Source organism: Colletotrichum higginsianum, assembly GCF_001672515.1.
Source record: "Colletotrichum higginsianum IMI 349063 chromosome 7 map unlocalized unitig_7, whole genome shotgun sequence".
NCBI classification, from domain to species: Eukaryota; Fungi; Ascomycota; class Sordariomycetes; order Glomerellales; family Glomerellaceae; genus Colletotrichum; species Colletotrichum higginsianum.
The window spans coordinates 3,972,082-3,997,698 of NW_017263917.1; the positions used below are offsets into that span (position 1 = coordinate 3,972,082).

Genomic DNA, 25,617 nt, shown 5'->3' on the forward strand with positions numbered 1-25,617 from the left:
AAAAACGCAAACGCGGTCGGCCTCCCAACGCGCCCAAGATTGGCGACGCGTCGCAAGAGTCTTCCCGAATCGTAGAGGCAGAGTCAAACGAGTTGGCCGAGGAAGCTGTAGTCGTGTCAACACCAGCCAAGCGTGGTCGACCGAAGAAGAACAAGGAATCCCAACCACCGCCTCTCGCCGAGGAGCCAAAGACGAAAAGACGGGGTAGACCGAGGCGTGAAGAAGTGGTTGAGGAGGTGATCGAGGAGGAACCTGAGCTGGTCCAATCGAAAAGCAAGTCAATAGAAGCAGTAAAGAGTGCTGTGGGAGTTAAAGATTTCTCCCAACCAGCGGAGAAACCGACGGTAACCAAGACGGGTCGCAAGGCAGCGCAGGAGGCAAGTGTTGCCAGGGGCGACGATGAAGCCAGCGTAAATAGCGCGGCGAAGAAGAAGCGTGGCAGGCCGACGAAGGTTATCGAGGAACCTACCGAAGATGCGACGGAGCTGGAGCCGACGCCGAAAAAGAAGCGCGGACGTCCATCTCTGAACAAGGGGCTTGTCGCAGAGGAGTCTATCGAAGCTGCCGAGGAAGAATCCGCGCCCAAGAAACGAGGGAGAAAGCCCAAGGAGAAGATTGCCGAGGTTGAGGAATATGCGGCCGAGGAAGAGGTCGAGGCTGAAATGGCGCCCAAGAAACGAGGGAGGAAACCGAAGGGGAAGGCTGTCGAGGTTGAGGAGCCTACGCCCGAGGAAGAAGCCCAGGCCGAGGCTGAACCCGCACCCGAGAAGAAACGTGGGCGTAAACCGAAAGCCGCAGCGGAGGAAGGAGAGAAGCCATCGGCTGAAGAAGAATCGAAAGCCGCAAAGAAGAAGCATCGTCGCCCCGCAGCCCGAACCGAGCCAGAGGCGCCGGAGGCCCGTAGGCGGAAAGACAGACAACCCTCCCCGGCAGGAGAGCCAGCGACCGAGAAGCCGACTAAGAAACGGCGAAAGCGGTCTTCTCAAACCGAGGAGAAGCCCTCGAAATCACCTCCAGAAACACAACGCCGCCGCCCAGGTCGGCCCCGGATCTCTGACGGGGCATCTTCCCCGCACGCCCCCGAGGAGCAACCATCTAAGTCTCGTAAATCCAAGAAGCGTCCGTCAGGAGACGAAGACGCAGCGGACTCAGCGCCGGCAAAGAAACGCCGCCGTCGTACATCCGACGAGATTAGACAACAGCAACAACAGCAGCAGCTGCTGCTACAATCCAGCATGGATCCCCCAGCAGCTCGCCGTCCGGCCCCGAAACACCGCCACATCGCTCCCCGCGTCCGCCAGATCCCCCGCTCGATAATCGAGGAGAAATGGACCCCACTCGCACCCCCGACCCTCGCACACGTCTCCAGCCTCCTCCGCCTTGCCGAGCGCCCTGTCCTGCAACGCCTCGCCGCCAACGAGAAGCGCCGCGACCAGGCCGCCTCGGCCATCCGCCTTGTCACGAACCGCCTCTCCAGAAAGCTCTCTCGCGGCCTCCCCTTCCCGCCTGCTGCCGCCCCTTCCACCGGATCTGGCGTAGGCGCCAGGAAAGCCGCTGATGCTGACGGCGGCCGCGCGGAGGAGCTCAACTTTGAGCGCGTCATTGAGGGTGTCGCGGCGCTCGAGAGGCAGCTTGACCCGCTGCTGCACGCCGTCGAGCTCCTCAAGGTCGAGAAGGAGCGCGACGAAAGGTCGCTCGAGGCGGACTATGACAGTCTAAGGACGCTAGAGGCCAACGCAAGGTCCGAAGCCAGGAACTTCAAGGACAACCTTCGCAAGACGCACGTTCTCGTCCCCGAGCCTAAGGTCGCTGGCGCCGCCGACAGCAGCCGCCACGGTAGTGTCGGAGAGGAGCACGATTTCAAGTTCGTTCCGGACGAGAACGTCACTGGGACACTATTTAGGGTACGCACACACACACACACACACTCTCTCTCTCTCTCCGCGTCCGTCACTGACTCCCAAACCCTCAGGATCTCGAAGGAAATGAGCTGCGCGAGCTGGCCGGTCAGGTCAGCAGCCATATGGAGAGCATGCGCAACAACCTGCAACAGATTGACGGCGTCTTGCCGCAAATCGTCCGAAGCAGGGCTGCGCTGCAGGATGTGCTCTTCAAGCACCTCGACCAACCGAGCTACGAGAATGTCCTGCTCGGATAGGCTCATTGCCATTGTCTTGTACGCATGCGCAAACGGTGGGAATTCCACCGCTAGCCACCTAGCGGGCTGAGACCTTCTCGACCAAGTGTAGAGGTTACTGTTGTATGATTTCCTCTGCGGGTTTATAACGTCGGGCACCCACTTTTCGCCCACCCCCCCATTTCGCCCACCCATAAATGAGGCTATCCCCATCATAACCACCAAGTTCAATTAACTATTGACTTCGTCTAGATGCCACCACAATACAGCTTTCAGCTTCACTAGGTAAATCAGACTCGCTGGATTCATCCGTGATACCCTCTTTTTCGCCAGCCTCAATTTGAGCCTTCTGGATGTCCTTGATATTGGCGAACTTGGTGTTTGGGTCGATCTGGACTGTCCTTCTTTTCCTTGCTGCATTATTGGTGACTTGGGCCTGCAGGAGCTCAAGATTATGCTGGGCAGTTGCCAGCTTATAGGACTGCTCGCTGAAGCCTTTTTTCACCTTTATGAAAAGGAGGCGTTGAGTACTAGCATCATTATCCAGCTCTGTGAATAGCTTCAACTGGCCAGCCAGATCCTTCATCTTCCTTGGCGTCGACCATGCCACTGCAGACGATACAGAAGCCCATCCTTCAGCTCCCCTGCCTTCCTTGACTTCCTCCTTGCCTCCAGACTGCCCTTTGCAGGTCTGATGAGATGATGCTGATGGTGTTGGTGTTGATGGGAGCAGCAGACGACTCATAAGGGGCTTTGCCATAGAAACAGGCCATAGTCCAGTCCATTTCCACCCACTTTTAATGTTCTGGATCGTCATCCCTGCCAGGGCAGCCTTATAATAACAGCCTAGGAAGTTCCTCTTGCCTACAACAGTAGAGTCATTCCAATGACTAAGGTATCCAAGCTCCTTCCTATAGGCTGCCTTTAATGGGCCAAAGACTGACTGATCAAGTGGCTGGAGGACATGGGAGGTATGTGGTGGTAAGAACAATAGATGGATGTTGTTTATATAGCAGAGCCACATAAAGTCCGTCGTTGTATGGCTCCCATGCCCATCCAAGACCAGCAGTCTAACCTCCTCCTTGCCCTGAGGGACAGTCTGAGGGATGAAGACCTTCTGCAGCCATTCAACTGCAGTGGCATCTGTTGTCCATCCATTCTCTGTTGCTGTAAACTGCCAGCCTTCATAAGGGCCAAGATCCAAAGGAAACCACTGCTGCTGGACTGTTATACCCTTATATATAATGAGGGGATGCAGTCTGTGGCCCAGGGCAGAGATGCATTCAATAATAGATACCCATGCCCTTGATCCAGGCTGTTTCTTGCGAACAGACTTCGTCTCAGACATGCCCAGCACCAGCCCATTAGATCCTTGCCCCTCAAGGATACCAGTCTCATCCATGTTGTATCTGTTGGCTGGTTTAATGCTGATGATCTCTGGCATGGCGAGATGCTTGAACCAGTCCCTGATGACCTCAGTAGATGCCCCATTAACACGTCTAGAATCGATAGGGCGACTTCTCTGGACCTTGACTGAAGGATTCCTATTCAGAAAGGCTGTTATCCAACCTTTCCCTATAGGCTCTGTATCCCCCATAGCATGGAGGATCCTCTCTGCGAATAGCTTCACTTGCAGATGGGTTGGAGCAACACCAAGGGCATGCTGAATGCGAATCCATTCAGCCAACTTAGCCTCCTGACCTATAGAGAGTCTCTGATGGTCAGCAAAGGCAAGTTGCCTTGGTTGGCAGCCCTTGATGCGACTGCGAAGTGTTGAACGTGGCACACCCCATTCGATTGATGCTTTCCGGAGGGACTGCCCATTGGCGACTGCTTCCAAGGCCTGATTGACCTCATACTCGGTATATGCGCTCATAAGGGCAAGAAAAAGGTATGCTGAAAAAATGAAGCCATTCGGATAAAAACTGTAAATGTTGTGATGGTTAGAAAAAGGAGGAGGTTGGAGGTTAGGTGTGCTGATGAGGGATTTATGGGTGGGCGAAATGGGGGGGTGGGCGAAAAGTGGGTGCCCGACGTTATCCCACTTGGCAATGGGCTTGTGGATTATTATTTTGGCGGACAATGGCGTTCATGAGAACGGTGGGGTAGACTACAGAATACCGACACGATACCTTGACCGGGAGGCCAATCCTGAGTGAGGGACCCAGTCAATACTATGATTTATGACCAAAAGACGCCCTGCACCGTGACAGCCTTGTGTAGGAAACGATCCATTGAGATGTACGTACCCCTTAACTTTTCCATTGTGCCGCTGCCATCATGAGGCGACGGTGGGGCAACCTCGCTGAGACGACTCTGGTAACAACACCGTTCACCATGGCCAGCTTCACCATAATGTTCTGATGGCCAAAGTAAAGCAAAAAGCAGACTTGATTACCCGTTGTCTGAGAAACTATACACTAGGGGAATTTCAAACCGTATCCCCAGCCTATACCATACAAAAAGCGTGAACCAGGAATGCTAAGTGCTCCTTCGAGACCTTCTCCAAGCCACAAAACCACTTCGTTTGTTTACAACATACCTTGCCCTCTGCAGGGGCCATCAATGTGTGCCGAATTTCGTTGCAGTGTCATCCTTCGTACTTATTGTCACAAGGACATCATACCAGATCATACATCTGGTTCTAATTTGCATCGCTGCTGATTTCTGGACGTCGGTGAAATCTTTCGGTGTTGCTCTCGTGAGTAGCGCCATTGTTGCTGGTTATCTCCATCTAAACAAATCGAAGTTAGCACCGAGAGGCACCAGAAAGCAATGGAGCATCACCACGTCTCCCTCCGAGAGCACAATGCTTACAAGCTGAGCATCCTCCACAGAAGCAGTGCTGTTATCATCACCTCCGGGGCTGCGAGTCAAACGACTAGCTGGGGTTACCCAGTTCTCCGTTGCTGTGGCAGCAGTCGAATCTCCGGCAGGAAGAGCGATTATATTAGCCGGCGTGACGGGACGAGTTGAGGGTTTTTCGATACCATGTACATGGGTCAACTCGCCCTCAATGACACCGTCTGCGGAATTGACAGCTGTTTTGCCGGCAAATTCGTGTCTGGCGTGCTTAGCCTCTTGTAACTGCGCAGGCAGCGTCTCGGTCAACGATTGTTGGGAAGGATTCTCGAACTCGGCTATGGCAAGAGCCGGGTTGGTTGCCATCTTCGCGCGTTCGCTGGCCTTCAACGTGGCAACGCTCTTCTGGATTGCCTCAAGATCCTTGTAGCCGTCCTTGGTGGGCAAAACTTCAAGCTCCGGAAATTCCAGCTGGGCTTCACTCTTCGTGCCCGACTTAGACGATATGGCCTTTACCAGTCTCTTTTTCATAGCTTTACCGAGTTTTTTGGAAAACGGCTCGTGTGGCTGGCAGGTTTCGGCCTCGGTAGCATCAAGATGTTGCTCAGTGACCCAGACATGTTGCTGGGAATCTTTCGAGGCATACAGGGCTGCGAAGTCCTTTGCGGTCACGTCATCAGCCAGACCAGCAGCAGCTGTTCGCTCGTGTCGGTTGTGAGATGCCCATTTTGCCCATGATTTAGGGGGTGTGGCAAGCTTGCGGGGCGCCGACTCCTAGTTGGTACTACCCGAAGCTTCATGAACCTCCTCCGTCTTTTGTGAAACAATGACGGTCGAAGGTTTTCTTGGGATTGAGTGCGGCTGGTCTGTCTGCTGAGATGTAGCTGACTGGTCAAGCTGTGCCGAAGCTTCCAGACTGTGAAATTTCAGCTTGTCGCGCCAAGAGGGCACCTCATTATTCGTGACATGATGAGCTTCATCGCTGATCATGTGCCCTGAGACTGTAGTCTTTTTGGAGCCTGGATTCAATCTGGCCTCTCTCTGGTCGTGTTCAACTTGTATGGCTCGCTTCCAGACTGTCGTTGCGCTCTCCGTCAACTTGGGTGCTATGAACTCTGCAGCTTGTACATTCGGTTGCACGTGAGATTCGGTACTGAGATTCGACAGCGTCTTGGCGTGTCCATTGGCCTGAGGTCTCTTGTGCGATGCCGACGAATATTCCAGCTGCGTGAGCTCAGAAGGCTGACTCTGCGACTTCCCGTGGCTCTTGAGGCCGCTTCCTATGCCAATGCGCAAGACTTGTAGGAAGGAAGACTTGCGACTGGGCGCGCTATTAGCAGTATCGTGCTGTTCAATCTTCGTTGCCGTCTGGATATCGCTGGCCGACAGTGAGGGCAACTCGTTAGACTCGGCGCCAAACAGATTCGTTGTCAACTGGACTTTGTAACGATATTTTCCCGGTGCATCAGGTATCTCGTTGCAAGGGGCATTTTCGATGGGCAGAACGATGGAGGGGACAACCGGATCGGAAGTCCGGTCAGGAGCGGTGCGGTAGCTCTCATCTGACCGTTGTTCCTGGAGGTCGTTGAACGCTGCCCGATGGTCAGTTGAGTTTAAGATACTCGGGCTGGGAGAGATCTTACTCTCGAACTGGGCAAGATTGAGATCAATCAGACTCTCGACAAAACTGGTACTATCCCCACCACAACCACTCGCGTCTTTTGAGTACATGGGCGAGGGTGGGCGCGTATTCTGCATCGAGGAATACACCGAAGATGAAGGATACTGTAGTACGGTTTCTGCAGCAGAGTCTGCAACGGCTGAAGTGATCTTGCCCTTCATGCGAAATGTCGATGATAAATCCCCAAAGGCCACGGAGGAAGCGTCAGTTTTGTCAACGGAAAGGGTCGTATTCGAGCCACCAGGATTGGTTGGGTAACTCAAACTCGTCGGACTCATCGTCATGTTGACCGCGTCGCGCTTGTTGTCAGACATCTCTGTGGGACCGCCACCGGCGATTGAAGATGCACTCTCGGCGTTTGTCTTAGATGCTTCTCGGACGGATACGGGAGGGTCTTGGGACGTAAGCTTCTCGGCTAGTAGCCAGGTCTCCCAACCACTGCCGTCATGAGACTGTGCAGAGTCCGCAGTAAGAGGCCGGATGGGGGCGTTGACGAGCTTGGAAACAACCGCGATCTCGGGCTGCTCATGGTTGCGAGCCTTTTCCCTGGTGTCAGTGGTGCCAGTGTTGTCTACTGTGCCGGGCTGGTCTTGAGGTTCGGTTCCACTTTTGGTATCGACAACGACGACGCTGTGATCATTCGTGCTCGAGACGTTTGGAGGCCGAACTATAAGAGTAGCTTGACTATCGCACTGGGGAATGCTTTGAGAGAGACGCCAGGTCTTGAATGATTCGTCGTCCTGATTGCTATTGTCCTGCTGAGCAACGAGCACTGGGGCCGGAGGCATCAAGGGCAAGGAGCCCCGCTCACGAATGACGAGCCGCGATGCCACCACCTTGGATCTGGACTCAATCTTAGGGCAACTGCTGCGGCGACGGTCTCCCAAGATGATGTCGGCTGGATCAACCTTTAGACCTTGGTTCGAGAGCCTAGCTGTAGGAGGTCGAGTCGGTTGGCGGGGAACCTTGAGCGCGGAGATTCCAGTGGACATGGCAGTCTCTATCCGGTCCCGCGGTCCGCCTGGGAGCTCATCTCGGTGGTCACTCGGATCCTCCTCAACCGTCCCAAGCTCGCGAAATCTGTTACTTGCGCGCGTGGAGACTGATCGAGAACTGTTTTCGCTTTCGACTTCGGCCTGGAGTCGTCTCTTGTTGTTTGATCTAACGGCCTGGAAATAGGCGGCCTGATCAAAGGGAGGCGGCTTCTCGTCACCCTTCTGATCCTTAGAGCGAGGGGCGGAGGAGGGGCGATTAACGCTGGGGATGGAAAAACGGCGCTCATCGTCGGGATCTTGGGAGCCCTTGCTACTGTCTTGGGAGAGACTTCGGCTGATTCGTCTCCAATTGCGTGTACTGACCACTTCCTGGATCTCATCCTCGGGGTCCGATACGTATTCGACCGAGGTCGGGTCCGGAATGAAGTCCAACTCTGGAGATCGCACGTTGGAGCGAGAGGACGACGCAATGGAACCGGAGCCGTTTCTAGCAAGCCATGATTCGAAGTTGTAATTACCACCAGACAGCTTGGCGGGAGGGGGCAATTGGATCAGTTCGATCGGCGCTCGCTTGGTGCCTCGGATCGTCTCGTTCACTTTTGCGTCCGCATTCGCTTCCGTTTCTTGTGGGAGGACGTCGGTGCAGCAGAGAATTCTCCGCATCATCTTGGAAGTTTTTGGCCGGCCTTGCCTCGGCCTCGGTCTCCAAACGAGCGAAGCCCGTGATAGTCGAATGGCTAGCGATGAAAGCCGAGTACCGATCCAAGAAACGTCTCGGCTTGCCCAAAAGGAGAATGATGCAAAAGAATGGCTGTTGCGCAGAAGCTGAGTGTGGAAGAAAATTTCCCAGCAGGCCAGTGCCAAAAGTGAGAGGGAGAGGAAGGTTGAAGGAGAGGGAGATCTTGGCAAAGTCTTCTTCTGGGGGAGATGGAGGGCAGGGAAAGCAAAGAAGCCAGGTGGTGAGACGCCGGTTGACCTGACGATGTCATGACATTGTGAAAACAGCGGGCACCCCCCAAGAGCTCCTTCTCGAGCTTCTCTGCTTTGAGTTGAGGAAGTCACAATGGACGGCGGCATCTTCTCGCAGCCGAGCACCCAGGAGGTGTTCCAATCATCAAAGGCAAGCACTTCCCTCCCTTGACAATGCTTTGTGGCCGGTGACAAGATGGCCCAAAGATATTGCCAGTCGCAGTGAGCAGCAATAGGTGGTTTACGTGTACAGTCGAGCACTTGCTCTGTTCGTTTCTGTCCATCTGCCCTCTTCCCCTACCATCCCCGTCTGGCTTCATTCTAGCCTGGCTGACGTCAAAGCTCCTGATCGAACAGAGGAGCATTTGAACTGTGGTATTTGAATGGTTTGTATCTGGTCTGTAGTGCCTGAACTGTATCCTCTGATGCCATGTGGAATCCTCACTGGCCATATTCTCGGATGGTGTTGGTGGGCGTTGGGCTTCAAATCCTTTGCCCTCTGTGCTTCTTTTCATACATCGTTGAGCGATAGTTTCCAGAAGAAAACTTGAGAATGATGTAATTTGTAGACACTTGTTGCCCAGCTCCTCGGCTGCTGAGCCACTTGGTAGCCGAAACCAGCATCTGAATGCTTTGACGGGATGGGTGTAGCAATTGAGTATAGCAAAGGCTGTTGGGCCCGAGAAGAGCCCAAGCTGTCATCTCTAGCGCGGAAATCAGTCATTCGTCCCGCCAAGCAGAGTGCCATGTTGAATCCAGCTTTCTTCTGTTCTCGAAAAGAGACACTGACGTGCGAAAGTCTTCCCGGCCGGTGTGTTTGACGGGATGAAGTCGGCGACAGCGTCTCCGGAGGAGTGGGGCGATAGAAGGCGGTTCAATAGCGGCCCCGGCCAGAGCCTTGGTTGCAGCCCTGGATGGTTCCCCGGGCCGCCCTACGAGGCATAGACGCCGGGAAGGGGGGACAGAAAGAACGAGAAAAAAGACTACAAAAAAATTACATAAAATAAAAAATGGCAGATTAGTAGTCGAGGTGAGAATTCTTTGGGCTCCACGGAACATCATGGAGTGAGTGGACATGGTGCGATGGCCGACTCTGAAAGGCCCCCGGTTTCATTTGTCAGTCTTGATTAATGTCGAGTGTTCCAGACTCGAGGAGCTAAACAGCCCAGACTCCTGAATCTGTTCGGTTGAGTTCAAGGTGGCCATAGTTGGGGGCTCAGGGACTCGGTCAGGGTGGGTGTCAAGTATGGAGAACGGAGCTGCCGCATAAGACTTGGCGACAGGGGATTGAGTTCGGGTGAGCGACCGGGTCGAGCAAACAAAGAGGCAGAGTTTGACCAGGACGGGGGTTCCAAACAGGACGAACCCCCTCTCTCTCGCGCCCAAACCGTCCAAGCCTCCAGGAGGTTCTCACGGAGACACGAAGAAGACGCCAGGGATCAACCGTGTCTGAGGCTTTGCGACGGGTATGTCGGCCTGATTTGCCTGGTCGGGGGTCAATTTGATTAGAACATACACTGAGATACCGAATCTGTCTCCCCGTACTAGCACTTCTACAACGTCGTGATAGTGGGCTGGGAAGACGATGCGCGGTGCAAGGTGCGATGCGTGGGCAAGGACGAGGGATGCGGATGGAGGGTGGAAGTTGGAAGGTGGAAGTTGGAAGTTGGAAGAAGCAACGAGAGGAAGCGGGGCATGTCTTGCACGAGTTTCGCACATTATGAGTCGTCAATCGTTGCAGTGTAAGACAAACCGGCGGCGGGGCAGGTGCAATGATGCTCATGGGTTGTGGCTCGTATACCGTGACTACCTATACAGAGTAGGTACCTAACTGTACAAGTATTTGAGGGGGATCGAGCAGATATCTCGGGGACTTGTTGCTTGGCCTTGGTGGGCACCGACTTCACAATGGTCATGGATGATGGGCGGCACTGCAGTTCCGAGGAGGATTCGAGCCTCGATGACGGCTGAGAAGCGATGAGAATGGGACCATGGGTCGTGGTCGAATCGGGTCAGTGGTAACAGGAGATGAGACTGAGCCCACCGTCTGTGTGTCTGTATGTGCCGATACCCCGAAAGTTCAGCGGAGGCGACCAAAGGCAACGAATCGCCCCGACCGCGCTCATCAAGATGGATCTGGGGCCTTCAGGTGAAGATAAGGTAAATCCCAGGTGTGCAATTTCCAGCGCGAATTTTCTTGCAAGATTAATCAAACCGACCTCGCCGTCGACCCAGCAGAATCGCACCATAAGCAGGTTGTGCCTTGGTCAAGGTCGGTGAGGCTGGGTCGGGCCCTGACCAGACGACTGGGAAGTTGAGAACTGCTAGGGGGGGGACTGGCACATGTACAGATATTATCGGGCGCAGAACCAGAGAAAAAAGTTCCCATTGGTGAATTAGATAGAAGGGCGAAGCAGTGCCAGGCGGATGAGCTTCAGTCTGGATAGCCCATTTCGACATAATCTCGACGCAATCAGTCTGCGACATCGACTTTCTAGGGCGAACCCTGATGACCGAGGGGAAAGGGGAGATTTGGTCGTTACCAATCCCTGTCGCACCATGATGGAGTTGCGCAGTTTATCCCGCAGGTTTTCCCAGATGAAAGGGACCCGCCGCCAATTCCGTGGGGACATTCAGAGCCTGCGAGGAAACCCCGAACGAGGACTGGCGAGTGCAACGCCAAACGGCACATTTCAGCGTCCATTCCCCAGGGCCACAGGGGAGGGGATCGCCTCGGGGGTCTGAAACAGCGCCTTTCGGGGGTTCGATGCTTGACCATGAGCCAAACGGCGAGAGCTGACAATGTGACTCGTGAGTGAGTTTGTGAAGTGGCACTTGAGCATCATCGTGCTGCCGCTGTGAACTCTGCTCCGTCCGATGCAGCAGATCGTCCCGCGTTTCTATCTCATGTTTCTTCTAGTCGTCGCTGCAGGGCCACCCACGTCTCTGGTCTCACGCGCAGTGGGTTACACAGAAGAACTTGGCAAAAGGAAATGCTGTTGTTGCACAATGGAAGAGCTGAGGAATGACCCGAGACTGTCGAGTTCCCGGGAGGCCAGATAGACTGCATTCCTCGTGGCACCCGAGACGGTCACATTCCAACCGGCAGGGTAAAGAGCATTGCCGATAATGCCACGAGACTGAGACTCGGAGACAACGACAACACAGCTCACAAAAAGCTCGGGCCCGACGTGCTGAAATCTTCGATGTTGATGGGCGATCATGGAGAAGGGACGGAGGGTTTTCCTCGCCTTGCTCCACGGCCTCGCTCGCAAGCGCACACACTCACGGATACGGATACTACAGAGTACTCTGTACAGAGTACTCGCGGCAGATCTTGGCAGACGGCAGACGATGGGCCACCGCGCCGATCCCATTCTCTGTCGCTCTTTCTCCTCTCTCCACCCCCCGGAGCGACGACGCCACATCGATCGGGGCCCCCTGACGGACGTCCACTGTCAACAAACCAGTGGATGTCCCAAGCGGGCGAGCGAAAAGGGGCCGGAGGAGCGAAGCGTAGGCTCTCCGCCGGCTTGCGCAGCGACAATGTCGTGCACCCTGGACCATCTAGGTACCTAGGTGTACTGTACACTAAAGTAGGTTAGGTACCTGACCTGGGCTGCTGCAAGGTACCCGAGTCATCAGATTGTCGCTGCCTGCCTAGGCGCAAAGACGAGGAACACAGCCGACGTAATCCCGCTCCCACTCTTTCTTCCCTCTGCTCCCCTGCCACGACAGCTGGTAATGAGCATAGATGATCGTAAGAATCGGTAGGCTTACGGAGCATCCGTACAATCGGATCATTTCCGACTATTCGCAGGAGACAATAGCGACTTGCACAGTTGCCAATCGGCGATACGATGCCATGCACAACCAACAAGCATTATGCAATCGGGCTATCGACGCCAGCGATCACAGACGATGCTCGTGGGGAAGACCGACGACAACGGCGATGGCGATAAGTGTGCGCGCGGTGAGCGGTAAGATATGTCAGCTACGAAGGATCGACTGGCCACCGCTTCGTCGCAGATATTTGTGGTTGGCGGCAAACCCTCCCCGGCGCCGGCTGCACGCGCGCCCACTACTGCTTTTTAGTCTGCGGATGACATATAGTCGCAGGCTCACAAGTCACAACCCGCCCCCGAACCAGTGAGTCTCAGTCTCAGTCTCAGTATCGTCTCCTTCGGGTCGCATTCGGGATGCGCAGGGTCAAAAAGGCGAGGCTAAGACGATGCTAGGAAGCAGAACGAGTTTTAAGGTCCAGCGCTAAGCGTGTCTCGATCGAGGGCTTGGTTTCAGACCGGCACACGGCGCCACGACCAGAGGGGAGGAGACACGTCAAGCCAACGGCGCACTGGCTAAGCGGCAGTCCACTCATCAGTGTGTCTTTTCGTTCATTCGCCCCTCGTCAATTTTAGCTTGTTGGTGGCTCGTCTTTTTTCGGCGCCGGCCCTTACATCACTCAGACAAAGTGCCGTTGGGCCGTTGACGCCACATGAGAAGTGTTAAGGACGAGAGAAGAGAGGTGGCTGGGGGAGTCCCAGATAAGCACACTATTTGGTTAATTGGAAACCGCACCTTCGAGCTCGGTCCAACGGTGGTCGGCGGACTGACTGATGTTGTCAAGGCTCAACATGGCCATGGCAGTGAGCCTGCAGGAATACGATGAATGGCGGTGTCAGTGACGGTGTCGTCGGTCAGTCGGCCTTTCATCTCATCTCTGCTGGTATGCATGCACAGATAGGGTCTGATGCATACGGCACACGGCACACGGCATACGAGCATAGTGCATCTTCGTATGTCTGAATGTCGCACGGGTTATGACCTCCCATAAGACGGACAAACATGAGTTTGTTCCTGGGCAACGCAGGGGGCGCGTGGTCCGGGTCGAGGGGATGACTGACGGCAGGCAATCCCCACCGTTCATCGTCTCGTCTACCCTACCTACCCTGGAAAAGAAAATTGAGCTTCGAGGGCATGCATGCAAGGAAAATCAAGCCGCAGCGGGCGAGCGATTAGGTATCATCCAGCATCAATCAATTTACTCTCCGGGCTGCCGCCATCTCTCCACCGGCTGGATCTGCAAAATCTAGAAGCCGGAAAGGCTGGACCCTTTTGCACGGGTGCTCCTCTGCTCGCATTCTACAGGTGTGTATGCTCTTCACTAAACGGATCAAAACCTGCCTCTTATCATGGGCCCCAACTTCCCAAGGCAGGGGCGGACTGGCGGGCGCCTGTCGCTGAGATCGGGGCAGGGATGTCGTCGGAGAGAGCGCAGAGGGCAGTCGGTGGGGTATGGTGGGCCTGGACGATTGGCCACGCTTGTGTCTCACATTTGGGCTGTACCTGCATATGATGAGCGGGAATACAGGGGTTAGCCCAGCAGGGGTATGGATCTGGCTGGCAACTGGCGCCTGGCAAGTGCGGCGGTAGGCATGTACGATTTGTACTATGTAGGCAGGCTTGGGCGGCCCTGACAGCTGGGGAAGAGCTGGCGGCCAGGCGCACTGCACACACGCACGCGCGACACGCACACACCTTGTTTGGTAAAGGGGGAAACGGAACGACGTCGAGGGGGTGAAAAAACAGGGGGGCGGGCGGTGAGGGGAAAAAAAGAGGAAAGGAGGCGGTTGTCCAACGGTGCACTTACAAGCGACAGTAGAGACAGCACCTACCAAATTGGACACCCAAATATGGACTCCAGCTTGCGGCCTCTCTCCTCTCTCCTTCCTTTTTCGCATTCTCATCGCCGCCCTCACTCATTTACTAACTCACTCACTCACTCACTCAGATCGTCGACTGCCAACTGCCAACTGCCATACTGCTGCCGTCATCGCCGGCATGGGTGGGGCCATATCGCTCCTGTCGTTAAATGAAGAGGGCTCCGTCTGTAGGCTGAAGCCTTGGAAACCCCATAAGAAAAGGGCGGCTTCATCTCTCTCACCCCATGCCAGCGTCGAGGGGGGGCGTACGGATGCGCTGGCCGCTGGTCGTCTCTGCCACCTGCCCTAGCCCAGCTTACTAGGTAAGCTGGGAAGGAAGTGGTTCCTGGACTGGGGTCCTGGTAGACCCCTGGGATGACCAGGGCCGTCATCTTGCTCTCCGAGCCTCTCTCGAAGTGCCATTTCACCATCTCCTCCCCTCCTCATTAGTAGCAAGTCACTTTATATCTGCCCAACCAATCCATGTCATCCCATGCGGGCCAAGCAAGTGTTTGGCCCCGTTCGACCCACCCCTAATGCGGTGCGATGCGCCAACGTCGCCGAACCACGACAGAGTACATACCTTGGTCGCCAACGCTGCCAAGTGCTCCTCCTTCCGCGCCCCCGTCTCGTTGTGCTGGCCTTTGCAAGCGCAAACTGGTCTGGTCTCGGCCGGGCCCTAGACCTGCAATTCCAAAGTCCGTGGCACCTCTGCTCATGGCTTATGGACCATGGTCGTCCAAAATGAAGGGCCCACGGTCTAATTGTGGCCCCCTCCCCTTCGAGGATTTCGATCCTATCCACAGGCACATCCACCCCTCCCCTAGTCGCCCATGTCCGTCCATTCACGGGCTCCACGGGCTAAAAGCACTCTCACCTCCCTCTCCCCCATCTATATACCTTCTCGCTCTTCTTCTCTTTTGCCTACTCTTCCTGGCCTTTCTCTCTCTCTCCGCACCAACACAGTCTTTCGTTGCCAGTCCTCGGACACCTTACATTCCTTCAGCCTCACCACGCTCGCTCTTCGAGTATCCCATTCATTCATTTGCGCAAACTGTGTCTTGCAGCCAACTTGATAACCCGCGGAATTGATCTTTCGCCCTTTTATACGAACCCTCCTAGCCGACTCGAATAAGCCCGTGTAACCCTCGGAGATATCTGATAACCCAACCCAAACCTATCTATCAAAATGAAGTCCTCCATCGCCGCCGTCGGCCTTCTGGCCTCGCTCGCCAGCGCTTCCGCCTACCAGCCCCGCCACTTCCACTGGCGCCGCGACAACACCACCGCTCCCGCCGGCTACACCACCCTTACCGTCGAGGTCACCGAGGTCGCTACCGTCACATCGTGCGCCCCTACTGTCACCAACTGCCCTGCCCGCAGCGCCACCCTCTCCGCCTCTGACCTCTCCACCTACATCGTCACCAACACTGTTGTCCTGACCGAGGTCGTCTGCCCCGTCACTGAGGCCGCCAGCATCTCCAAGTCCCTCGTCGACCAGCACTCCACCGGCGGTCTGCCTGGCTACACCCGCACCGCCCCCGTCATCACCACCCCCTCCGCTTCCGTCCCTCTGTCCACCGGCGGTGCCACCAACTCTGCTCAGGACCCTGCCGTGACCAGCCCGCCCACCGCAGGCAATGATGACGACGAGGAAGAGGAGGACGATGACTGCCCCGCTGAGGATGGCGATGTCGTGACTACCGTCACCCAGATCATCACCACCAAGACCCTCACCATGACCGTCGGCAAGGGCTCTACCGCTTCTGTCGTCACCACCGCCATCCCTACCACCGTTGAGTCTACCATCCTCATCACCAAGCCCTACAGCGAGGGTGCCTCCAAGCCTGTTGGCTCTGCCACCGGCCTTGTCGGCAGCGACGAGCCTACCACCACCACGACCGCCACCTCCACCGCCACCCGCACCGTCACTGTCAAGCGTCCCGGTTCCACCGAGGCCGCTTCTCCCAGCTCCGGCACTGGTCTGGGCTCTGACGGCGAGTGCTCTTGCCCCGCTGTCACCGTCACCGTCCCTGCTTCCACTGTCTACGTTACCATCGGTGGCTCCGCCCCCGCTCCTACCGGCGCCGAGCCCAGCAAGACCGCCAGCGCCCAGGTTCCCGTCACCACCGGTGACGTTGACGCCGATGGTGACGACAGCGATGACGAGGAGGACTACGACTGCCCCGCCGACGAGGAGGTTGTCACCCTCTCTACCACTGTCACCGTTGCGCCCTACCCTACCAACGGCACCGCCTCCAGCGGCGCCGCCAAGCCTACTGGTTACTACAAGCGCTCCAACAAGCTCTTTTAAGGTGTTTGGATGTAGATTCCCCCCGCATGTCAAGTCTGTCTTTGGTTATGAGAAGAATCTATGATTCATGAACAAACACATTTTTATCCTTCGCCATTTTGTCTTGTATACATACACACTTCTTGGAGTGGAAAATAAAGCGATGTTTTTTTGTGTACAAACAAACAAATTCGAACCTAAGGGGAGGAATGCAACAAAAAAACTCGTATTTATGCTTCCAGTTCTGCCTGCTTTACTGCTGGTGCGGTGTTCTGTTTTAGACGGGAAAGGGGAAAGGGCACTCCGGCACATGGCGAGTCCATGAGGAGTGTTCGTCCGGTCCGAGCCGTGTTTTTACTTCTTGTTTTTGGATTTTCACAATGGCATTGTATTCGCGTAGCGGGTCGTTGGGGGGGACCAAACATCTTCCGCCGTGGTTGGCAGAGAGGAAACAAACATCCAGAAAATTTGTTCACTTCTTTTTTGTATATACTTAGACTCAACACAAATGGGGATGAGGTTTGGTGACTTGTGGTCCCCTTGATGAATGAGACGGTTTTTCTTTTCTTTTCTTTTTCGGTTTGAAACATTCCAAAGCTTATTTCGACTTCCCTTTGGACCTGGACGGCTTTTGAAACATGGGACGACTGGGAGTGGATCACGAGTTTACTCGACGCGTTCGACTAGGGTGTGTTCTGTTCATCGGACGAAGCGGTAAATTGTGTTTAGAAGTTTGTGATCCCAAGTATTGTGTCAAATAGTGAGGCCTTCAAGTGCTACCGCGTAGACCACATGTTCCGCTCGTAAACCTGTAAATAGCGATGGAGAATATCTCGAAGCCTTTCCTCATTATTAGAAACTCTTCTCGTGACCACACCCTCCTCCTAATAAGTCTCTTGACACTCGGCGGAAAGTATTCCCAGGATAGATGGGTCTCAAGGAGAATGGAGAATCGCGGTTCTTTGCTGCCTCCGGCCAAGAAGCCCTGGGCAGCTTTATCCATGCTGTGTTTGTTCGATTGAGCTAAACTTCGCCAGAAACAACCCAATACGTTCAGGTGGGGTGGAAGGGACCTCGTGGGCAGGCAGTATAAAAGATTATGCGTGTATTGCTACAACTGTGCTTTTGGTATAAGCTTATTTCGATGCCCGGCCCATGCCCATTGGTGCCAGATGCCGGAGCCCGCTACTAGGTTTGTGTCCTCCAGATTTCGAGATCCCACAATATCTCTGATGCCCCGGAGATCGCTACGGGGGTTTTTGTCTTCGCCTCAAGACGAAACAAGCCCAGCTGAACAATCCACTTGCTGTGTTGAGATCACCGCATCTCACATGAAGCACCGTGTCGTACCTCCATCTTTGACCCTGGCCATGATTGATTGGTCCTTGCTTTTTCAGACGACTAGGCCCGTCCACGCCCACTCATTCCCTCTGACGCGGCAGATGCCTCGGGTGTCACGTTTCATCCTCGAGGAATGATTGCCTTTTAGATGCAGGCCTACTCGAATCGTCGTGTTATTCCTCCTCAGACCTCCGCTTTTGGAACGGGCAGAATGCTCTGCCGTGACGCCCTCCTCGCCTCCTCCTTTTGTTTCTGCTCCTCGACCTTCCTCTCCATCTCCGCCTTCCTCTCTCTCAGCGCAAGACAAAACCTCGATCCCGCCCGTATCTGCTCGCCCTTCCATATGAAGATGAAGGGGATGATGCACATCACGGCACTAAGACCGCCAAGCAGACTGCACGCTCCCGCGATGCCCAGCTCGTGAAACATGCGCGTTGTCGCCAGTGGCAGCACGACAGCCAACAGAGACCGGCTGGTCGAGGCCGCAGCGTTTGCGCTGGCGGCGAAGATCTCGTAGGCGTCGGTGAGGTAGTTCAGCAGGGCGATGAAGATGAGCATGAACCCCGCGCCAAAGGGGATGCCCGCCAGCATGGGTACGACGAAGCTGATGCCCTCCCTGGACGACCAGCCCAACCAGAACAATGAGATGAAGAACAGCGGCCCGCCGATGCACGCCAGAGGAAGGCGCCGGAACTCCTCCTGCTTCGCCCATTCGGAGCCACTACGCTGAGCGCGGAGATGGCCCTGCTCCCACCCGATGAAGATGGGGACCGCGATCAGCGAGCCGCCGCCTATGGGGAGGTACGCCAGTCCGGCCACGCCGGGCGACAGACCGTAAAGCTGCTGGAAGATGATAGGGAATGCCTGAAAAGACATGTAGAAGATGGTGTAGACCAAGGCGAGGTACGCGCACGTGCAGCTGACGATGGGCTCAAATATGATCATGCGCATGGGACGTGTCAGTACGACGGTGGCCAACTGCTTGAAGTCGGTGCGTTCCATCTCGCGGGGGGCGACGATGTTCGCGGAGGGGTCGAGTTTGCGCATGTTGCGAGCGCGGCGGGAGAGTAGGATCGGGCCGTAGGTCTCGGGTAGAAGGATGATCGGCACCAAGGTGGCGCCGGCGTAGATGAGCGCTATCCAGAAGGACCAGCGCCATCCTATGGTCGGGGAGCAGAAGCCGGAGACAATGGGAGCGAAGAGAGGACCGAAGGCGGTGGTCTGCAAGCATCAGCCAGGTCTCTGGAGCCGAGTCGCAGTACCAGGAGGGAGGGAGGTGAAACTTACAACCATGAAGGCGGTCATGGCACGGCCGCGAGACTCGGTATTGCCATAGATATCCGCGAGAATCCCGGCCACGATGGCGATGGGCGAGCTGGCAAAGACCCCCGTCAAAAATCGGAAAATGAGGAACGCAGGCCAGTTCGGCGCCAGAGCACAAGCCATGGTCCAGATGGTGAACATGACGAAGGTGATGATGGTCAGCGTACGACGGCCGAGGTGCTCACTGAGGGGTGCCCAAACAACCGGACCGAAGACGTAGCCGATGAGGAAGACGGAAATGGGCAGGACCTTTTGCTGCTCGTTCGTGACGCCCCATTCGGCTGTAATGAAAGGAATCGCATTGGAGGGTAGCGCAGAGCCCATGGTGCTGTTGATGACTTGCATCATAGTCAAGCAGAGAATGAGAAACTTTCTGGTCTAGACCTGTCAGTTCCGGAACACGGATCCGAGGCGTGGAAAAGACACACATTGGACCAGTTGTACGGGTTCTCTGGATCACCATCGTCCCAAGAAATGATCGTTCTTTCATCTTCGTTGCTGGAAGAGTTCGGGCTCGCCGTCTTTTTCTCGTCAAGGCCTTGCTCTTCGGCCCGAGCCTCATACCTGCTGCGGGCTTCGTTTTCGCCTATCCTTCTCACGGTTTCAGACAAGGAGGAACGATTGCCTGTATAATGTTAGACACATTGACGTCAGACGCTCTCAATCACAGCTTTGCTCACGTTGCAGATATGGCAGGCCGTCTCTATCGTCCTCTACAGACTCGCGGGGTGCGGGCATGATGAACCGTGAACAATGCCTTGTTTTGGCAAAGCGCTGCGACTATGTATCTGGGGTCCATCTCAAAAGACACAGAGGGGAAGGGCAAGAGGCCCATCAAATATGCAACTGGATGAATAATGACCCAAAGGGTCAAGGAGACCGAAAATCGGTGACTACATGCTGCATGTGGCCGATCACCCTTGTGGACCGAGACGGTCTAGTTCTCGCTCCCACCATCTCTTTGCATTTTAGCAAACAAAAATGACACCGCTGACTGGGCCGGACATAACAAGCACGATGAAGTCTTATATCCGTCTGGCTGACGAGTGCAAGAGGAGGCCAGTGAAGGTAGGGGGAAAGGGCGCGATCTGCCATTGATTGGTTCGTCATCCACATCGGAGCCGAAGCGCGGACCCACTTGGTCCTCTTGGCCGCTGAGCCGGCCGCGGCGACTGATGTTCTTTCCCGCCGCATCCCCGGCGTCGCCCCTCCACAAAGATCACTTGGGCTTGATATAGCGCATTTTGACTCCCACACCTTGCAATAGCGAGAGAGACATGCCGTCACAGGTGATAACCACCGCCGTACCGCTAGTGAGATGCGTTGTTGAAGTCGCCATATGTGGCTGGTGTCGTTGGGAATGGTCCTAACCGGACTTCAGGCCGTTGTGGGTGGTTTAAGTTGTGCTTAGTCGCGCCAGTGTGCGCGACAGCGAATATCTCATCGAAGGGAAATGGGGCATCCCGCTTGTTGTATCATCTGTCGCTGCAAGCATCGCGCCGTGAACCCGGGAATCTGGAATGCGACGGAGTTGATGGTTTGTCCCGATTGCCATTGTTCATGTCTCGAGGTTGATGCTCTTCCCGAACCTGGCGTACAGCTCGACCTTCAGTTGGGTCATCTCCTCCTTGATGGTTTCTAGCTTCGATTCCAGTCCCTCGACGTCCTCCTCAATCTTGGCTGATGCTTGCTCGAGCATTTCGATCGCTTGCGGCTGTAGTACGTGGAAGTAGGCGTCACCAATTTTGTATCTATCGTCGAATGTCAGCATTGCGCTGTCGGCACGTCTTGCTAGCCGGGCTTGAAAATCGTACGGTACTGTCTCGTCTTCGTCGGTGAGCTCCAACTCAGTGCTGAGGTCGTCGAGTTCTTCCTTCTCCTTCTGCATGGTGCCGAACGTGGTTAGGTGGCGTCAACTGGCGGGAATCAGAAATGGGACCCACGCTCTTGTTCCTGAGCTCCTCCTCGATAATGAGTTCGCGCTGGTGCAGACGACTGAACTTGTTGATCTTGTCCTGATCCTCCCTCCTGACCTCGACCTCGTCGCCAACGGACTCCTCGTCGGCCTTTGTGAGCTGGAAACCGGCGTCAGTATGAAGAACGACGGGCGTTTGTAGTATTGCGTACCATGCGCCTTGACAACATTGTTGCAAATTGTAGTGGTGAGGCGGCGGTTGTATTGGTGGACGAGGCTGTTGTCGAGGCTGCCAGTAATTGACTGACTGACGCTCTGGCTGCCGCTCCCAAAAAGCTCAGATGGGGGGTCACAGTGACGCTGTACAGTGTGGAGAGATTATGCACGGTCCACAGAAAGAGGGACTCCAAGTACTTACGCTAGCTGAGATGAAGTTCAATCAAGGTGTCTTCGCTTCGGGAACTGCCGCCTGGCCGCCATGTTGCTGCGGCACCCAAAACAAAGAGCTTCTCCCCACCCGCACCGGAACGTCACACCGAAATCGAGAGCCCCCGGATTACAGCACTTCCGTTTTCCATCGTCAAGAACAAGCCCGCCATACGAATTGTATTTTCCTTATCATGGCGCCCGGTCAGAAGGCGTATCCGCGAGGTACCGTCAAGAAGATCGTCAAGGCTCATTCCAACTGCAACCTGAGCAAGAATGTCGACGTCATGGTCAGTAGCTTGCCGACGCGTCGTGGACGCGCCGCTAATCAGGGAGCAGATCTATCTCGACTACGTCCTGTTCATGCAGACGTAAGTCGCTAATGCCGCACTTCACGCGGCTCCCAATGCTGACTTCCGAAATGCTGACTTCCGATTAGACTTGTGAAGGAAGCGGCCATCGAGTCCAAGAAGTCTGGAGAGAAAGGCATCACTGCACGCAGCGTGCAAAAAGTCACATCGGTATGTATCCTTCTTGACCGTCCACCGATCTGTAGCGCTAAAAGACTAATCGTGTGCTTGACAGGACACTCTTACCAAATTCAGAGGTTGATGACCGAAACCCTTGACGAAAGAATAGATCCTGCATAAAGCATGTCACGGCATGTTATTTCGACACGGGAATCCTACAGTGGTCCTTCCCAGCTACCCACCTCGGCGCATCTGGCTTCGGCCACTGGATGCTAGGGTCAACACACAACGCATGCACCCACAGAACCATCCGCACAGAGAAACACGGCATGAAAAGCCCTTGGTTGTTCGTCGATGAACCAAGGCTGATGTCTGTCACGGGCTGGGATTCGACTTCACAACGGGTGGCTTGGAGAAATCGGAGTCGTCATCGCTGCGAGAGACATTGCGCCAACGGATGGAACATGGGGGTGGGAAGACGGGTTCGTCTGAACAGCACCAGACGCTAAACGGACTTTGTGCGAAGATTTGACTGGTTACAACGCGACAAACGGGAATCCCATCCACCGCTTGATGGCTTATGTGTGGCCGTAGCCGCGGACTGCTGATCGAACAGCGGCTCAACAAGCATTGCCAGGCGTTGAAGTGCCGGCCGATGCAGATTATTGCGGGGGATTAGCGCGTTCATATATTTACTTTGGGGTGGTGGCGGCCCTTGCAAGGCTGAGATGCCCTGTCTAATACGTCATCCAATTGAGGCGGCCCGGAAGGTGCAATCCGAAGTAGAGGTGTCGTAAGCTGTAGGATGAATACGATGCACGCGGCCACGTATCAATGAAACGCATGCACCTGAAACTCGATGTCAATAAACAATTAGGTACAGCCTAGGACTTTTAAACGAAACCGCATCGTCTTGGTACAACATTATGTACCTTTTCTTCTTGTCAATTCTAGAACCAAGAACCAAGCTGGGGGAGTGGATGCAGGGGGGTTAGGGGAGGGGAAGGGGAAGGGAAAGGGAAGGAGCTGGCAAGGGTGTGCTTCGGGCTCTCAGAATCCACCCGGGGCCTCAGGAGTCAGGTAGGTGCAGTACAGGTAGGAAGCCTGTCCAGGGCTCCCGGCAGCTTGAAGTGGCCTTTTGTATTTTTTTTTTTAGCTTCCCCAGGCCCCCTCCACTGCTTCAGTGATTCTCTCTTCGAACCTCCAAATTTGTTTCCACCCAGAACCTACACATTCACCTCACCTGTCCTACCTCACCTAACCTTTCTCATCATCATCATCTCTCTACTTCTGTTCTGAGTATCTTTTCTCGATCCTCTGACCTACTTCCTCCAATTGCCATCCCAGTAGACAAACAAGTTTGTTTACTCTCGTCCTCCACGCGCCCTCTGCCATAGCTGTAGCTGGCCACCACGTCACTCTCCAAAAAAATTCCCACCCGAGCTCACGCGACCTCGACATTGTTGATTGCGCACCACCAAAGCTTCGTTCAACATGGCCGCTTCCCCCGTTCAAAACCCCGCAGTACAAACCGAATCCAAGTCGGCCAAGAAGAAGAAGGCCAAGGTCGCTGAGCGCACCGAGTCTCCTGCTCCTACTGCCTCACCCGTCCCCGAGAAGGCTGACGGCTCCGATGAGTCCGGCGAGACAGCCTACATTCGTGAGATCCAGAAGTAAGCCGCTGGCCATCAATTGGATCATGTACGGGGCCTCCTTGGCTAACTGCGCTGCTCAGGAACATCCGCAACACCAACAAGAAGCTTGTTTGTACCCTTAGCCCCTCTTTGTGGCAAGGCTGCCAGCTGACAGTTCATCCTCCAGACCAACGCCTCCAAGATCGACAACCTGATCGCCGAGAACCCCGGCAAGTCCCTCGATGACCTTGTCGCTTCCCGCACTATCAATGCCGACCAGAAGGCCCAATACTTGAAGAAGCCCGCTCTGCAGGCCCAGATCAGCCAGTACGAGGAGCAGCTTGCCCAGTATAAGAAGATCGACCAGGAATACCGCGCCCGCGCTGTCAGCGAGAAGGCCGAGCTGGAGAAGTCTTTCGCCGAAAAGCTGGAGAAGGAGAAGGCCGCTGCCGTCGCCGAGGCCAAGGCCCAGTTGGAGGCCCAGTTGGAAGGTGACTCCATCAACAGCAAGCTCCTCACCTTGTCGCAGTTTCTCCGTCTTGCGGCTGCGCGCCGCTCTGAGGATGCAGACCCCAATGTCGAGGAGAACCGCGCCCTCGAAGGTGTTCTGCTTGCCATCTACACGGGTGACGAACATGCTGTAGCCACCATGCTGAAGCTGATCGACGGCACCGACGAGCAAACGTACAGCGTCAATGGCGAACCGCTCCAGACGACTTGTAAGCTTCTCCACAATAACTCCCACTCAAAGGCTTGAGTACTGACCTCCTGCAGTCGGCCACGTCAAGGCTGCCTCAAAGGCCTACAAGTCTCCCTATGAGGAGGTCACTACTGAGGCTGAGACTGCCGCCGCCGCCGAGGTTGTCACAGACCCCACCATTGCCAACGCCACTGTCAACGAGATCGAGGCCGAGAATACCGCCGTCGTCAATGGCCAGAACGAACAGGCCTCCGAGACCCCCAGCAACGCCAACATCACCAGCGGTTCTGGCAACGCTGCAGGCGAGAAGTGGGACCAGGCAACCGATAACAACATGTCGCTGTCCCAGGAATGGGTTTCCATCCCCCGCGACCCTGCCGAGACCGAGACCGGCGTCGACGCCACCCCGGCCGCTGTCTCTAACACCCAGTCTTGGGCTGACGACCAGCCCGACCACCACGAGGCCCAGGCCGATGTATGTTGTCCTTTGACTTGCAATTGGAGCAGAGCACTGACTGTTGTAGACCACCACCGCTGCCGCCGACCCTAACGATGGTTTCCACCAGGTCCAGGGCCGCAACCGTGGACGCGGCGACCGTGAAGGAAGCTACCGTGGACGTGGTCGTGGCGAATGGCGCGGCCGTGGACGCGGCGAGGGCCGTGGTGGCCGTGGACGCGGGGGCCAGCGAGGCGGCTCCATCTCCCAGCGGGGACCTCGCCGGACCGAAGAGTCGTAGAGACACTCTGTCCAGTGGCGTTCTCTGGCCTGTCGACGGCCGGTGAGTAGGCTCAATCCCTACATGCCACCGCGTCCCTCACGACGACGCATTACGACTGGGGCATGGCGACGCCCTACGCAACGTGATTTACTGCAGTGGCTTTGATAGGTGTCAAGGCCGGTAAAGGAATGGGTGAGGGATGTTGTTAATTGACGACATAGGCATTCGGTTCCCCTTTTCAGGTTTGACTTCTGGGTGGTTGGCATGGCTGGCGGTGTTGGGTTGCGTGGCTTTATGCTTGTACAATACACAACATGACTTTAGGGGCCGGCATACAAAAGAAAACATACGGAATGAGATGTTGATACCCAAGATTGGATGAAGCGTTCCATTTGTGTGACAGTTGGCTCGGATAGTGGGTGACCACGACGAGACTTGCGTGAGCTGCCAGCATAGCTCTCTCCCGGGTCAAGTTTCCCTTGTCATGTCCCAACCTATGCGCAAGCCATT

General features: G+C 55.4%; 7 protein-coding genes across 7 annotated transcripts; 4 read left to right on the forward strand and 3 right to left on the reverse strand.

The window, feature by feature from the left end:
* Window positions 1-662: 662 nt before the first annotated feature.
* CH63R_10891 (Kinetochore protein fta7) lies at window positions 663-2,158 on the forward strand (the record flags this gene model as incomplete). Its single annotated transcript, XM_018305865.1, has 2 exons — window positions 663-1,904; window positions 1,973-2,158. The coding sequence occupies 2 exons, from the start codon at window positions 663-665 to the stop codon at window positions 2,156-2,158; spliced, it is 1,428 nt and encodes a 475-aa protein (XP_018155289.1).
* Window positions 2,159-4,389: 2,231 nt separating this feature from the next.
* Window positions 4,390-8,281, reverse strand: CH63R_10892 (uncharacterized protein; the record flags this gene model as incomplete). The annotated part of the gene is made up of 3 exons (XM_018305866.1): window positions 4,390-4,497; window positions 4,955-5,713; window positions 5,771-8,281. The coding sequence occupies 3 exons, from the start codon at window positions 8,279-8,281 to the stop codon at window positions 4,390-4,392; spliced, it is 3,378 nt and encodes a 1,125-aa protein (XP_018155290.1).
* A 7,194-nt stretch (window positions 8,282-15,475) lies between these two features.
* Window positions 15,476-16,600, forward strand: CH63R_10893 (Extracellular serine-threonine rich protein; the record flags this gene model as incomplete). The annotated part of the gene is made up of 1 exon (XM_018305867.1): window positions 15,476-16,600. The coding sequence occupies one exon, from the start codon at window positions 15,476-15,478 to the stop codon at window positions 16,598-16,600; it is 1,125 nt and encodes a 374-aa protein (XP_018155291.1).
* A 1,503-nt stretch (window positions 16,601-18,103) lies between these two features.
* CH63R_10894 (Major facilitator superfamily transporter) lies at window positions 18,104-19,981 on the reverse strand (the record flags this gene model as incomplete). The annotated part of the gene is made up of 4 exons (XM_018305868.1): window positions 18,104-19,141; window positions 19,208-19,621; window positions 19,672-19,868; window positions 19,924-19,981. The coding sequence occupies 4 exons, from the start codon at window positions 19,979-19,981 to the stop codon at window positions 18,104-18,106; spliced, it is 1,707 nt and encodes a 568-aa protein (XP_018155292.1).
* Window positions 19,982-20,801: 820 nt separating this feature from the next.
* On the reverse strand, window positions 20,802-21,388 carry CH63R_10895 (Prefoldin subunit 4; the record flags this gene model as incomplete). Its single annotated transcript, XM_018305869.1, has 3 exons — window positions 20,802-21,125; window positions 21,187-21,318; window positions 21,371-21,388. The coding sequence occupies 3 exons, from the start codon at window positions 21,386-21,388 to the stop codon at window positions 20,802-20,804; spliced, it is 474 nt and encodes a 157-aa protein (XP_018155293.1).
* Window positions 21,389-21,538: 150 nt separating this feature from the next.
* Window positions 21,539-22,196, forward strand: CH63R_10896 (uncharacterized protein; the record flags this gene model as incomplete). The annotated part of the gene is made up of 4 exons (XM_018305870.1): window positions 21,539-21,874; window positions 21,924-21,955; window positions 22,024-22,105; window positions 22,170-22,196. 4 exons carry the CDS (start codon window positions 21,539-21,541, stop codon window positions 22,194-22,196), a joined length of 477 nt encoding a protein of 158 aa, XP_018155294.1.
* Window positions 22,197-23,548: 1,352 nt separating this feature from the next.
* Window positions 23,549-25,125, forward strand: CH63R_10897 (uncharacterized protein; the record flags this gene model as incomplete). Its single annotated transcript, XM_018305871.1, has 5 exons — window positions 23,549-23,727; window positions 23,790-23,817; window positions 23,876-24,407; window positions 24,463-24,863; window positions 24,913-25,125. The coding sequence occupies 5 exons, from the start codon at window positions 23,549-23,551 to the stop codon at window positions 25,123-25,125; spliced, it is 1,353 nt and encodes a 450-aa protein (XP_018155295.1).
* Window positions 25,126-25,617: the final 492 nt, after the last annotated feature.